Raw genomic sequence first — 15485 nt, forward strand, 5'->3', positions numbered from 1 at the left:
TTCTTAGCACCTAATAGATCATAATGTAATTTCAATATCTAGGTAGTCACCTGAATGCTCTGAGCCTTAGGCGGTGAATCAGTTGTCCTACAACAGATATGGGATATACTGTGCACTGTGTGTTAGTATCAAGTAATCTATGCATAAAGGAGATCAGAGTGATTTGCTGAGCCAGCATCTGTATAATGAGTCTCACTGACCTTAGGGCTCTGTGCCGAAGCACAAGCCTCAGTGAGGTAAAGTTCATAAATGTGACACCAGAAAACTCAAATGCCAGGCGGTCCGCCACTTCGGACATTTAAACAGCACTTGGCATCAGAACTTGTCGGGGGCTTAGCCAGGTTGTAGAACAACTCCCAGCTGTGAACCTGCTCCATTCAAACAACGCGTCTTGTTAAACAGAAAGCTAATCAATTGGAGGGATGGTATTCATATGAGCTCTGAGGCCTTAAGGCTGAATGCAAAGTGGCAAATCACACACCAGAAAGTGAATCGAGAGTGGATATGAGGCACGGTACAAATATAGGCATGCTACTAAATTATTTTAAAAAACACAAATACTCCATTTATGCAGTGGAAATAGGGAACTGATAGAGCTTTTTATAATTCTGATGGAGCTCAGCCAGGGTCTCCCTAGCCAAGAGGATCTCCTAGCTTTAGTGTGATGGCTTTATGGATGCGCAGTGAGGGTTAACACGCGGTCTCCCTCATGGTTCACGTGATGTGATGTGCCGCAATGCAATACTCTATTGATTCAATATCTTAAAATTGGTACGTTTGAAAACACAGAACTAAAACATTTCAAACTTTATCTACATGTCATTTAATAATCGAAGCAGAAGTATGTGTTAAAAAGTTCAAATTAAAACAGGTGATGTCATCAGCCATTATTTGTTTATTTGAGAACCAAGGTCTTGTTATGCACCAGATTCTCTGTGATTTGATGGAATTTGATATTATATTTACATATTTTCTGAATTGAGCTAAGTCCATTAGATTGATATTCCTTGTTTTAAAAGCACTGGTCTTAGTAAAGTGCGACGTGCTAATAAAAATTCTGGACAACAGCATAACAGATATAAGATGGATTGTCTCCTGTAATCACAGAACCTTCAGTTCGCCGTACCAGGCAGGATATTCCAACTGGCTCTGAACTCGTTGATAGGGAGAACCATTAATCTTGCTTGGAGGATTAGATTTCTGCACTTCCTGCTTAAGGCCGCCTTTAGATAAGGCTGCACCTTCATTCCTTCATACAAGATAGCAGTCAAAAGTGCATAAGCGACTGGCTGCGAATCCTCCTAGTCTGCCTTCATCAGGAAGGCCAGCACCTGTTTTTTCAAGATGGATTTCATACCAACATGCATAACAGGAGTAAAAGTTAAACTTTCCAAGTTCATGTTTATATTCTTAGTTGCAGTTGTTAAACATGAGGACTCCACCAAAGGCTGTAGAATAGTCTATGAAAAAAGGTGGGCTGGAGAGCTGGTAAGTGAGGGTGTACCAGGTAAGACAATTCTCTGTCTCCTGTTTTCTACGAGTACACAGAACCCTTCCATAACATTCTTTAAGAGGAGGAGTGCCAGGACACTCAAACACTGCCCCCATTCAGTGGTGATATTGATCCGGACAAAGAGACTGAATGACCTTACTGAGAATATACAACACTGGATGTGATGTATCTGGCTGCCTCTAACTGTGGACGCATTAACAGAAAGATGATTGGTTCAAGACATTCTGCCGCCAAACTGGATGGAGCTTACAAGCGTATATTGTTTTAGTGTTGAATTAACTATCACCTGAAGTCAGAGCATTTGGTTTAACTCTCAACTTACCATGGAAAGCCAAATAAATCAGTGGATTAAGAACTGTTGAGTATCCCCTGCCATTTTGTGGATTTTCAGGGGACCAGGAAAGGACTATTAGTTTTTGAATGCAGGCTGACAATACAGAACCACATGGCTACGTTGGTATCTGGAGTTGCCACTAGGGCATATCCCTGCTATGTAAAGTAACTCATACCAGCTGCTCAGTGTTGCTGGAAGTTTAGAGTAGAGTATTTATAACACTGTCAATCAGGGCTTTGACATCTATCCAAAATTGGTCTTCCAACTATTTTTGCAGGAGCAAGCTGCTTCAAGTCTGAGGCACGGCTATGAAATGAATTTCCCTTATGCATTAAGCCAGCAAAAGATCTGAGGTGCTCTAAAAACAGCTAAAACCTTTTCTCTTCAAGGCTGCCTTGAGTGCTATTTATCCCTGATGCTTCATTAGGCATACCAAAGATTTGTTGGACTTTTATTGTTTAAGGATTATTAATGTTCATCTTTTGACTAATGCTTTTCTTGCTCTCTGTGCATTGAAAATGACCTATTTCATGAGAGTGATTTTTTATGAATATGAACATTTTATTTTTTGATTAAATCTCTTTACACCAAGGGCATTTGCCCTTAATCTATTTTTTTTCTTTAGTGTTCTAGTTTTATCTTTTGACAGATACATTCTTCAGACTCTGAGCAGTGAAAGGGCTCACTCCTCTGTGGATTAACTGATGCATTAGAAGATTTTAAGCAAAGCTTTTCCCAGTTCTCGCTGTAGTGAAAGAGCATCTCTTCTATATATGGTGACTTTTAATCATTAAGGGATGCACATTTCATGAAATTAAATAGTTTCAATTTTATAGTGGATTTTCTGATGCTTCATAAGACTTCTCTTTTGCGTAAAGATATTATCACACTCACTACATTGAAAGAGAGTCTCTCCCTTGTGTGTTCTGTTGTGATGTATAAAGTCCCTCTTTTGAGTGAAGCTCATCTCGCACTCTGTGCAGTAAAAGGGCCTCACTCCTGCATGAGTGGTTTGGTGCTTCACAAGATGTTGCTTTCGAGTAAAGCTCTTCTCACACTCCGTGCACTGAAAGGGCCTCACCCCTGTGTGGATTCTTTGGTGAGTCCGAAGATTTATCTTTCGAGTAAATCTTTTTTCACACACCGTACAATGAAAGGGCCTCACTCCTGTGTGTGTTCTTTGGTGATATAGAAGATCACTCCTTTGAATAAAGGTCTTCTCACACTCAGTGCAGTGGAACGGTTTCATCCCTGTGTGGATTCTTTGATGCTTTAGAAGATTTTGCCTCCGATTAAAGCTCTTCTCACACTTAGTGCACTTAAAAGGCTTTACCCCTGTGTGGATTCTCAGATGAGTTAGAAGGTTTTGCCTGTGACTAAAGCTTTTCTCACACTCAGTGCAGTGATAGGGTCTTTCTCCAGTGTGTGTTCTTTGGTGATTTACAAGATGTTGCTTCTGATTAAAGGTCTTTTCACACTCTGTACAGTGAAAGGGCCTTGCCCCTGTGTGTTTTCTTTCATGGTTGACAAGATCCCCCTTTTGAATAAAACTCTTCTCACATTCAGTGCAGTGGAAGGGCCTCTCTCCCGTGTGTGTTCGTTGGTGCTTTAGAAGATCACCCTTTCGAATAAAGGTCTTCTCACACTCCATACACTTAAAAGACCTTGACACTGTGTGTGTTCTTTGGTGCAGTAAAAGATGTGTCTTTCCAGGGAAGCTCTTCTTACAGACAGTGCAGTGACAGGGACTCCCTCCTGCATGCAACTGTTGGTGATTTATAAGACACAACATCGTACTAAATGTCTTCCCACACTCATTGCAGGTGAGGTTTGCCTTATTTTTGTGTTTATTTTGCTTATTCTCCAGTGAGCAGGTCTGGAAATCTTTCTCATTCCTGTTTGCTGTCCCTGATTGCTGTGCTGCAGATTGAACAGAAATTTGAAAATCATATAGGACATATCAGTAAGAAAAAATAAATAATTGTAACACTATAACAATATTACAGATGGACAGTGCTATTACAGAAAGTTACTGGGGGTTATAATAAAAGGAATATGACAAGCTGTTCTTTAATACGAGGTGTCTCTATACCGGCCTGCAATAGGAAGATCCAAGAAAATATTATAACGGACCAGTAATATTCAGCATGGCGATTATTATCATAGAGACCTGGGATACGCAAGTGCAGTACATTCAATGCACCCACCTCTTCAAAAGAAGTACTCTACACCACCCATACAAGAAAATCTCTACACCTTTGGTTTTCCACTGACTTGGCCACTTGCAGAAGTAACTGTAAAACTCTGGAAAGAGCCTGGCGGTGTGCCTACAACCCAGCAGAAAAATTACTTGCACAGTTCTGAAGCAATACAAAAAAAACAGGTTAGACTGGGTTTGTTAAGACTTCCTCAACTCAAATATTTTCTATTGTCTGCAATTTATGAAGTCCTCCTTAATGCTCCATCTCACTTGCTGTTGTCTTTTTTGGAAATTAACTACTCAGCTTCCATCTCCCAAGCTTGCCTATCAGAAGTCCAGCCTCTTCAATTCCTCACATTGATGAACGACAACAATGTTCTTTTTACAAAATTTAGGGCCAGATGTATCAAAGGATTTTTAATTCGCAAACGATGTGAATCGGTAAATTCCACTGTTTGCGAATGCAAAATCGCCTTTCACGATGTATGAAAGGCATTTGCAGTGCAATATTAAGGAAGCGCTAAAATAGAGATTCCTTAAAATTGCGACTAGATTTTCCGAATTGCAGACTGCGATTCGCAAATAACGAATCACAAGTCAATGTATCAAGCATTCGCAAATTGCGATTAGTCGCAAAATGAGTTTTTGCATGTGCAATTTACCACAAATTGAAATCAGGTGGTAAACAGGTGCAACCTATATACAGAGGCCCAGAATGCATCACTCCTTTGCAACAATGGCTGCACTCTACGTCATAGCGAAGAGGATGTGGATCCTGGCAGGTTTGTGGAGAGGGAGGAAGAGACAGGAGATCATTTTCAAAGTGTACATTACCCTATTTGATCAGACAGAGGAGGAGATTTTTGACAAGTGCAGGTTGAACTCTGCCATAATACTTGACTTAATAGCTGATTTACAACATCTGCTGCAGCGACACACACACAGAACTAATGCCATACCCACGCATGTGCAGGTATTATGCTCCCTGCACCTATTAGCCTCAGGAAGGTATCAAGGGGTCAAAGCAGCAGCTGGAGGTGTATCTCAAAGTGCGCTCTCACGCTTCTTTAATGCATTCCTAAATGCTATGTTAACAAAACTTCATCTGCGCATAAAATTCCCCAACACCCCACAGGATGTGCAAAAAACTAAATTTGATTTCTACCAGGAAGCCCTATTTCCACACGTCATTGGCTGCATTGATGGGACACAGGTAGCAATCTGTCCACCATCTGCCACAGAGTATGTATAAAGGAATAGGAAGAGTACCCATTCTATGAACATCCAGGTCACACGCAATGCCTTCAACATAATAACTGACCTTGTAACCAGATACCCTGGTAGCCCACATGATTCATACATCTTCAGGCACAGTGAAATACACAAAAAACGTCTTGCTGGGGAGTTTGGCAAAGGATACCTGCTTGGTCATGTAACAGTGAACAATGTTGCATAATGCATATGTGTTGTCACAGATAACAATGACTCATTTAACTCTCCTGTCATTCGAGGAGACAGTGCATATGCAGTGCGGTCCTTCATCTTGACACCCTATCTCAATCCTGCCATGCCAAGTGAACGGAGATACAATGTGGCACACAGGAGTTCACGTAGCGTGATTGAGAGGACCTTCGGCCTGCTGAAGAGGTGTTTCCGATGCCTGCACAAGAGTGGGGGCGCACTGCAATACAGTCCGGAAACCACCTACAAAATCGTGGCCACATGTGCATTGTTGCACAACGTCGCGACAAGAGGAATGCCAGTGGAACCCGCGGAGCCGGACGCCGATGAGGATGACGAGCCCTTGCCACACCTTCACCCAGCAAACAGAACCAGTGCAGCAGAGGGCAGGCAAAGACGTGCTGAGATTACGCGCAATTATTTCTGATGTAAGTAATGACAACACCACATCTACTTTCATTTATTTCTGTAGGTATCACGTTTATTGCCTTGACTTCAGGTAATATATGTGTGAATAGGACATAGGAATACAGAATACGCAATCAGGTCCCAGTTACAGTGTGACACTATTGACATCATCGTATCACTACATTGCTACATGATATGCAAGTCCCCTGTACTTCTCCACATTACTTTTTACGTCCACGCACTCCACTTGAACGTTTAGTAGGCTCAGTGGCGCGTCTTGTTGCGGGTTCAGAGACAGTACTGTGTCTGGAACTGTGCCGCCTAGGATCCATCACAGGGGCAGTGAAACTGCAGAGGCTAGCGAGCTCCTCACTATCCCCACCACACAGATCGCTGTTTGCAGCACTCCGGGCTGTCTGCATTGTCTCCAATACATTGGTGACTTGGACCAATCCTCGTGCAATGTCCGGACTGCAATGTGCCATTTCCATTTGCATGCCCACAGCACTTTGTGACACCAAAGCATTTGTGGTAGTGAGCTGACTGACAGATCTGCTGAACCCATCCAACCTACCCATTAATTGGTGATGGCGCCTACGGTGGGTGACATGCTCCTGCTGCATTACAGTGCAGAGTTCCTTAATGGCATTTCTCATCTCCCTTACATGTTCTGCTGTAGCTTGCTGTCCCTCGTGCAGCCTGCACATGTTGTTATTGAGATACACCAACTGCCTGTGCATTGATCCCATGTTGTGATCGATAGACACAAACTGCCTGTTCATTGATCTCATGTGTTTACGTTGCAGGCGCTGCACTTTCAGCATGGATGCCTCAAGGCCACCGAACAGTGATGGGCCCTCACCTTCCTCTGTGCACTGTCTGCCTTCTTCACGACGCCTCCTGAGGAGAGTAGACTGACGCTGGAACAGGGACTGCTGTCTGTCGGGCCTTCTACCCTCTGAAGGTGGTCTGAGTACTTCATCCTGCAATTCATCGGAGTCCGGGGAAAACTCATGGAGGGGTAGCACTCTTGCCCTGCGTCTGGTTGGTTCTTGTATGATGGATTCACTGGTGTTTGAATCGGACTGTGGTTGACTTTCGTCATTCCCCCTTTTTCGACTTTCTGCTGCGTCAGGGCCCAGAACATCTGCAACAACAATGCGCAGCATGTCATTCATGATGTTCACCTTGCATTTGTAATCTTACAGTTACTTTCATGATAAACATTTGCCCTTGCATAGTGTCTCTAATTGTCTGTTGTGTTATTTGTATGTTTGGTTTTACACTATATTGTTATTTTAATAGTAGAAGCACTTTTGGGGTATAGACTACCACTCCCATAAGGCATTGTTGTGTTGAATGGAATATCTGGCATGGACTACTTATCACTGTGCATAGTGCCATTGCAATTTTATAAGGGACATTTGTACATGCACATATGGTGATTCAAATCATTACTGCCCTTATCTTTGATGGTGCCGGGTGTGTCTAAGGTGTCAATGTCAGTGACACCACTTACTGCTTCAGGCAGCAGTGTTGACTCCACCATGTCTTCCATGGGGGTGGACGCTGTCAGGACGGATGGTCCTCCACCAGTGCTCCTTGCCTCCTTCAGACTGCTTGCTACCCTCTCTTTGGCACGTGATTGCAAGTCGTACCATTGCTTGCGTAACTTTCATACATCTGGCCCTTACTCCCTTAAACAGAACAAAACACTTTCTTTCTGAAAGGAAATCTGGTTCACCTCTATATCCCTACCCACCTCAGGATCTTCATCCAGTATGGATTGGAGTTGCACCTGTGTTGATTGCCACTTACAATCTATATCTTAGTTCTTTCTGCATCTATTCCCTCCTGTTGCAAACATGCCGAGATGGCTTGTATTTTTTTTTTAAGAACTCTGTGGATCCAACTGTGCACAGTAATTTTCAGTCTAACTTGTTACTACCACTTCCTGATGAAGCCAACAGACAAATTGAATATTTAATTGATTGTGAACAATTTTTATACTCCACTCAATTTCGGTTTAGAGCGTCACATAGTTCTGAACTTGCTATGTAATCAATTTCTGAATCTTTTACAAAACTTGTGAATCAAGGTGGAAAAGCTGCCCTGATTCTTTTTAATCTGAGCACTGCTTTTGATCATGTTTCCCATATCAAAATCAAACCAACTTTATAAATCGCAACTACTCACCCGTAAGGGTCTCAAGGTGCGAATGGTGTTTGTCCCCTGAGCTTCAGTTGAAGAGCCAGGTTTTAAGGTCCTTACTGAATTGAGGTAGCGATGGTGACTGCCTGAGGTGCAGGGACAGGGTGTTCCAGCTCTTTGCCACGTGGTAGGCGAAGGATTTCCCAACAGCCGAGGTCTTCCGTATGCAGGGTACAGTGGCTAGTGCTTGCTGAGCGGAGAAGACTAGTGGGGGAGTAGAAGTTGATGTGGTGATTGAGGTAGGCGGATCCTAGGTCATGGAGGGCCTTGTAAGCGTGGACGAGGAGCTTGAAGTTAATTACTTTCTCAATAGGAAGCCAGTGGCGGTCTCTTAGGAGATTGGAGATATGTTTGTGATGGAGAATGTCCAGGATGAGTTTGGTGAAGGCGTTTTGGATGTGCTGTCGTTTCTTCAGGTTCTTCTGGGTGGTACTGGCGTAGAGGGCGTTGCCATAGTCGAGTCAGCTGGTAACCAGGGCATGGGTTACGGTTTTGCAGCTGTCCTTTGGGATCCATTTGTAGATCTTCTAGAGAAGTCGGAGTGTGTGAAAGCAGGAGGATACGGCTAAGTTGACTTGGCGGGTCATGGTGAGCGATGAGTCCAGGATGAAGCTCAGGTTGCGTGTGGAAGAGGGAGTGGGGGGGCAAGAGGGTGGATGCCACCAAGAGTCATCGCAGGCTGATGTGGATTGTCCCAGGATGAGGATCTCAGTCTTGTCAGAGTTTAGCTTGATGCACCTGTCCTTCATCCAGACAGCGACGACTTCCATCCTGTTGTGGAAATTCTTCTTGGCAGTAGTGAGGTTTTCGGTCAGTGAGATGATCAGCTGGGTATCGTTGGTCAGGAGACGATGTTCAGCCTGTGGTTACTGAAGATGGATGCAAGCGGGCCATGTAGATGTTGAAGAGTGTGGGGCTCAGGGAGTAGCTCTGTGGAACTCCGCAGATGATCTCCGTAGGTTCTGACAGGTAAGGCGAGAGTCTGGCTTCTGTATTCTATCAGACAGGAAGGAGCATATCCATTCTAGGGCCTTTCCATGGATGCCGGCTGTGTGGAGCCTGGAGCAGAGGGTGAGTTGTGACACTGTGTCGAACACAGCCAATAGGTCCAGTAGGATGAGGGCTGCTGTGTGGCCATGGTCGAGAAGCGAGCCAATGTCATCTGTGGTGATGAGGAGGGCGGTCTCCGTGCTGTGGTTGCTCCTGAAGCCTGATTGGGAGATGTCCAGGATGTTGTTGTCCTTGGTGCGCTTATGGAGCGGAGTGCTAATGGCCTTTTTGATGATCTGGACAGGGAAAAGCAGCAGAGAGATGGGGCAGTAATTCTTGAGGTCCAGGGGGTCAGCCGTGGAGCTCGCCGTGCTTCCAGTCCTCTGGGAAGGTGGCTGTCTCTATGGAACAGTTGAGGGTGTGTCGGAGCTAGGGTGCGATGGAGGTGTTGGCCTTGTTGAAAATGTGGTTGCTGTGCATGATGGTGCGGGTCTCATCTGTGGTGAGGGTGGTCCAGTGGTGCAGGGTCTGTGGTGGTTCGGATCTGGGGGGGTTGTTGGAGGGCTCGGAGGGTCTTGGGATCCGAAGCGGTCATATAAGTCTTTGACTTTTCCTGTGAAAGTAGTTGGTTAGCCAGTCGCAGAGGTCTTGAGATGGAGGGATGCTTGCCATTTCTTATTGGGGTTTGGCAAACTCTTTGATCACGGCGAAGAGCTCTTTGGTATTGCGAGCGGTGGCGCCGATAAGGTCCTGCAGGGCAGCTTTCCTGGGTACTCTGATGAGGTGGTGGCAGCTTTTAAGGCCTTGAAGTCTTCCGGGGACTTGCTGTTCCTCTATCTTTTCTCTAGCCATCTGAAGGTGCGCCTGGAGTGTGGGGGAGAACCAGCTGACCTTCTTGAGGTTCTGTTTAGCTGAGGTCTTACAGGTGCCTAGGGTTTTGGTGCATTCGAAGATCCAGTGGTGGAAGTACCGTGCTGAGATGTTAGTGTAGTGAATTATATCTTGTTTTAATGGGAAGCAGGAGTTAGCTTAGCCTTCTGGCTTGCAGACCTGTGCCCCCGTCACCCAATTACTTTTATCCTACTTAGCTTGCTCTGTTTTAGCACAATTAGTTAATTGTATCTTTCCAAGATGACTGCATTGTTTTTAGTTAGGATAATGTTTTAGTTTTGTGCTATCAGTGCCGCTCTGCTAAGGCGTCACTATCAGTGCCAGAAATAGATAAGATGTAGGTATTCACATTAGGTACTTTCCCACTTTGTGCTTTCGAGGGAATCGTTTATGTAATTGCCGCCCCAAGCATGTCTTGTTATCTACTGTTTAGGAACACACCGTCAGGGGTCCGAGCAGATCTGTATTAATGCACCTTACATAGACACATAGTCAGAGGGATTCCAACCAGATGCCCTCAACACTATCCATGCTACACATCGCCTTGAAGATGACCCAGTCTTTGTGTCCCTATGGAGTCTGATCTAGAGACGTCATTCCAAGGTAACGATGTTTGGGTGCTCTTCTCATGGACACGGCATTGGCAGATTAGGTTTAACACACCTACCTCTCTTTTACGTTAGAGATTAGGTTCATCATGCTATGGAATTAGGACATATTTCATATCTCAGGTCATTTTATGTTATTGCAAGATGGTGGGGGTCTTTGTATTAATGACTCGTGTTCACAATTCTATTTCTTGCATTATTCATTATCCTCATCATTGCGGCCCATGCAACTTATCGTAGCTTGCAGTTTTGTTAATAAAACCTATTGAAAAATGTACTGCATCTCCTTCATTGCCTGTGTTTGATTGAGACATGTTCATGTGAGAAAAGGGTAATCTCTGTCTAACCATGACACTCCCTGAGATGTCACACTCTTGAGTCCAGTAAAGGGTGCCATAAATCACTTTTTAATGTTTGGGTTTTTGGTGAGGTGCTGCTTGTGAGCCAGAAGGGTTGGGACAACAGTTGCGACTTGTTGTAGGACTGGCATCGTCGCCTACAAACATAAGTACTGTCATCCTTAAACCAGCTGTCTTGCCTAGAGCAAAAGTCAAATTATGACATTAGCATCTGCGGTGAGGGGCAGGGGAGACTTGCTTAGGGTGTTGGAGAGCTGTTCCTCGGTGATCCGGTTCCATTTTCTGCTTGGAGCTTGCAATGTGCGGAGGTGGATGGTCGGTGAGGTGATAGTGAAATGGTGGTGTTCAGTCCAGAGAAGTGAGGAGGTGTCGACGGTGATTTTGTTGCTGTCCAGCGATGTGAGTTGGTGAGGTGACCAGATGCTTTAGTCCTATTGTGGTGAAGTTGTCGAGCAGGGAAGCGGTGTTGGTGTTGTTGCCGTTGTCAATGTGGTAGTTGAGGTTGCTGAGGAGGAAGTAATTCGAGGAGGCTAAACGGTGAGGGGAAATTATGTCGACGATGGAGTCACTGAAGGCTGGATGGGGGCTGGGTGGCCTGTAGATGAGGGTGCTGTGGAAGGTTGACTTGGGTGTGTTGTGTATGTGGAAATGGAGGTGCTCCATGAGGGGGAAGCGTTCTTCCGCATTGGTTGTCAGGCAGAGGGAGGATTTGTGTGCGATGGCCAGGCCACCACCTAGGCAAGAAGGCCGGTCTTTGGGGAGCAGTTTGTAGTCGCTGGGGATGGTGATGTCCGGTGCAGATGCTGGGTTTGTCCAAGTTTTGGTGATAAAGGAGATGCTTGGGCAGGTGGAGTCCAGTAAGTCCCAGAGCTCTACGACGTATTTGTGGAGAGAGCGAATGTTGAGGAGGATACAGCTGAGGCACTTCAGGTTGGCTCAGCGGCAGGAGGGTCCGGTGCAGGGTGAGGGTTCAGTGGCAGTGAGGCAGGAGAACGGTCCATGGGTGTCTCTGGGTGATGCGAGATGGCAGACGGCGGATCGTTCTGTGTTCAGCGCATGGAGGATCTCCGCATTGTAGTGATGGAAGGTCGGAGGACCAGGGTTCGTGGCGCTAGGCGCAGATGGGTGTAGATGGGCTTGTCTTTGGCACGCCAGCAGTGCATCCGCTGCATGGCCACACAGCAGCCGCCATTAGGAAGGGGAGGGAGGCAGGGGGCCCGGACAGGTGGGAAAACGCTTCACAGGGTTGGAGGGGGGTGGGGCCGCAGGGGCAGCAGCAGCATTGGAAACTCGGCGAGAGTGAAAGGCTGAAGGCCAGAAAAAGAGACAAGAAAGAAAGAAAAGAAAAAAATTGACAGAAAAATAAGCAGGAGTAAAAAGAGACAGCAAGATACTTACATACAGATGGCCACTAGGCATGAGGCGCAGGCGGGAGCCTGCGGGTGGAGGTGGGCCTCGAACTGAGAGTCAGGCAGGCTCTCAGTTAGAAACGCAGCAGCAGCAACAGGTGGAGCTGCATAGAAGGGAGCGAGCAGACGCTAATTAGGTCCGAGTTGTCCTCTCAGTATGCAGCGGCCGCCATTAAGAAGAGGAGGGAGGCGGAGTGGTCCGGTCAGCTGGGAGACGGGAGGGCAGGAAAAGCGATTCGCACAGAGGGAGGGGGTGTGGGGCCGCAGGGGCAGCAGCAGTGCGGGAAACGCGGGGAGAGTGAAAAGATGAAGGAGCGAAAGAGACAAGAAAGAAAAGAAATATGAAAAATGACACGAAAATAAGCAGAAGTAAAAAGAGACAGCAAGAGTCATCTTGAAATCCAAGGACAAGATTTAGCATGATTGTCTTATCTAAATCCTGATTTGTTTGATTGATCTTATCTCAAATCTTCGTGTCTCACCATACACACTGGAGAGTGGGGTTCCCCATGCCTCTTTGTTGAACCTTAGACTCTTTAACCTATATAACTCTTCTCTTGCTGCTCACATTCATCGCCATGACTTCCAACTGGTATCTTATGCAGATAGCACACGCATTATCTCCTCAAGGGATGAATTTCAGTTCAAAGCTGACAGTGTTTGATCACGTGTCTCAGATGTTTTGAACTCTTGAAAGTTGAATGGCGATAAAACAAAGTTTATTATCTTTGTTGGTTCCTTGTTCATTTGGTCTTCCAGTTCTTGGCCGCAAGAATTGGGTCTGCTCCCTCTCCTTCACTCTCAGGAAGAAATGTTAGTATTATTTTTAGGTCAAGTATTTGAGACTTCCTGTATATACTTCTTTGTGGATTTTAATTCCGCTCACTGCTTCTCATTAGTTTATGTCAGTGTCCTTTAGAAATCCTTCCTTCCAAGTGGTTAATCTTTGTCCCACCTTCTCCTTCGTCTACTCCCACGGAGCACACTCCTAGTACATGTACCCCTTCCACTTTTCCCATTATAGTGTCTTTGTCAGGGACTATTTTTCCCTGTTGCTCGAAGTGCTTTTTGAGCCAGAGGCTACGTTGTTATCTCCTCCAAGCTCATTGTAGATCCCCTGCCTGCATAGTTCCTTAATTTTAATTATATTCCTAAATCACTTTATCTGCCCATGCCATTACCCCCACGTCCATCACCTCTAACACGTCGCTGCTGGAATTTTGTTACATCTTAAATCCCCCCATGACCCCCCCAACCACATTCACGCCTCGCTGCTTGTTTTTTTTAGCATTTGGAAGAAAAAACGCACAGTTGTCCTTTTAACTGGCTTTTGTTAAATAAACATTTGAACATTTTATAAAAGCAATTCATACAAAAACACAACATGAGAAGGGAGTCAGGATCCCAGCAAAACAAGAACAAAACTTTTTCAAAGTTAGCTTCGGGTGAGCACTATCTGGTCACAAAACAAACATAAAGTTGATTAGAGAAGCAAAGAATGGCATTTTGTTTAGTGACCACAGAAGCTGTCACCCAATGCAAACTTTGACCATGGTTTTGTTTTTCCTGGGACACCGACTCTGTACTTCTGTCCTGTATGTGTGTTTTGGTTCGAACTGCTTCCTGGCTAAAAAGCACACTTGCTGTGAGCTTGTTTTCTGAAATCTTGCATTCCTCTTTCAACGTGCACCCGTCCAATATGTGCCTTGTACCCAGCAAAATGTAAACCTGTATGGTTTGTTGCCTTTACAAAGCATATTTTTATTTATTTCTAACACAAAAAATATTCACCCGAGGTGAGCTTTTAAAACGGTTTTCTTTTTGCTGGTCCTCCATCACAGCGAATTGTAAACATTTTTAAAAACTCACGTCCGGTGTGCCTTTTTTGTATTTAGAAAGGAAAGAAATAGCTTTGTAAAGGCTCCGGGACATAAGACTTGCCAATAGAAAACACGCAAACAGCAAAGATTGCTGTTTTGTCTATGAATTATACATAAAACACGATTTAAAAAAAAAGGCTCAAACGCTGCTTTGCAATTACAATTGTAAGTACATTGTTCGTCTTGCTTCACTGTTGGACAAAGCAAGGGATATAATTTTAAATTTATTTGTTTGTTGCTGGGGAAGGTGTATGCACTTCATTTTAAAAGAACATACATCCAAGTACTTAATAAGCATTTTGGTGGAAAACAAATGTTTTAGTTTGGAAACACATGTTGTTTCTGTCAGTGATGACTATCTTGGATGCTTTCAGCGTTTACAACCATTCACTGGATAAGACTAATTACCGGTGCATATGTGACACAGACTCCGAATACTTTGCCTCCTCACAGCAGGGCTGCCTCCAAAATATTTACAAAGACGTTTAAACTGTTAACGCTTTAATTAAAAGTGGGCTTAGCATAGACAAAAAACTTGCTGCTACCGAAAGGTCACCTGCAGTCTCCTCCTCATCTACCCTTCTTCAGTAATTTCAATAACATAAGGCCTATCCTTTACTAAGTGTCTTCTGCAGCTACTAAACTACTCTGTTGCCTTTGTAAAGCGCGATATTTTTTTCTTTCAAATATATGCGGTCACAGCACTGTTTTTAATAAGCAGTGGTTATTCAATGTATGAGGTATTTTTTATTTTCTCTCTTTAAACACTCAAGCACTTGGGTTGCCACTCTCCGTTTGATATTTCCTCTTCCCCTAAGGTGCATGCTCACCCTGTCACAACATCCAACATGCATAAATTATTTAGCAAAACATTAGAGGCTATTTTTAATATTTCTACTCCTAGCCTTCCCCCAGCGTTTCTGTTAGTCAGCCAGCAACTCTGATGGTGGGGTGGTGAAAGTGGTATTCTATTCTAATTAGCATGGCAGATTTAAATTTGGATGCTAAATGGCAATATTTTCATTTTTTGGTGCAGATGGAGGAAGAAATTAAAAGGAAGTGCTTTATTTATATGCAGGGCCCAGGAGTTATGTGGCAGAGAGGACCCAATTATGCGGCAGGGCATGGTTGACCAATTTATGTTTGACCAATTTATGTGGGAAGAAAAGACCAGTTATCCATTTACAACGCCAATAACTCTAACTCTTGCAAATGCGAGAC

At 44.5% G+C, this 15485-nt stretch overlaps 1 protein-coding gene across 5 annotated transcripts in view; it reads right to left on the reverse strand.

Annotated features, from left to right (window-relative positions):
- Positions 1–875: 875 nt before the first annotated feature.
- Positions 876–15485, reverse strand: part of LOC138248877 (gastrula zinc finger protein XlCGF57.1-like) — a 79286-nt gene continuing 64676 nt past the window's right edge. For 3 of the 5 annotated variants that reach the window (XM_069202851.1, XM_069202846.1, XM_069202845.1), the window contains one exon: positions 876–3767. In XM_069202851.1, coding sequence (XP_069058952.1) covers positions 2662–3767 — 1106 coding nt within the window. In that variant the 3' untranslated portion in view covers positions 876–2661. Of the gene's footprint in view, positions 3768–5962; positions 7064–15485 lie in introns of those variants that run through there. The other 2 variants (XM_069202852.1, XM_069202847.1) reach the window with 1 other exon arrangement.

The sequence above is a fragment of the Pleurodeles waltl genome, chromosome 8 (genome assembly GCF_031143425.1).
Source record: "Pleurodeles waltl isolate 20211129_DDA chromosome 8, aPleWal1.hap1.20221129, whole genome shotgun sequence".
NCBI lineage: Eukaryota > Metazoa > Chordata > Amphibia > Caudata > Salamandridae > Pleurodeles > Pleurodeles waltl.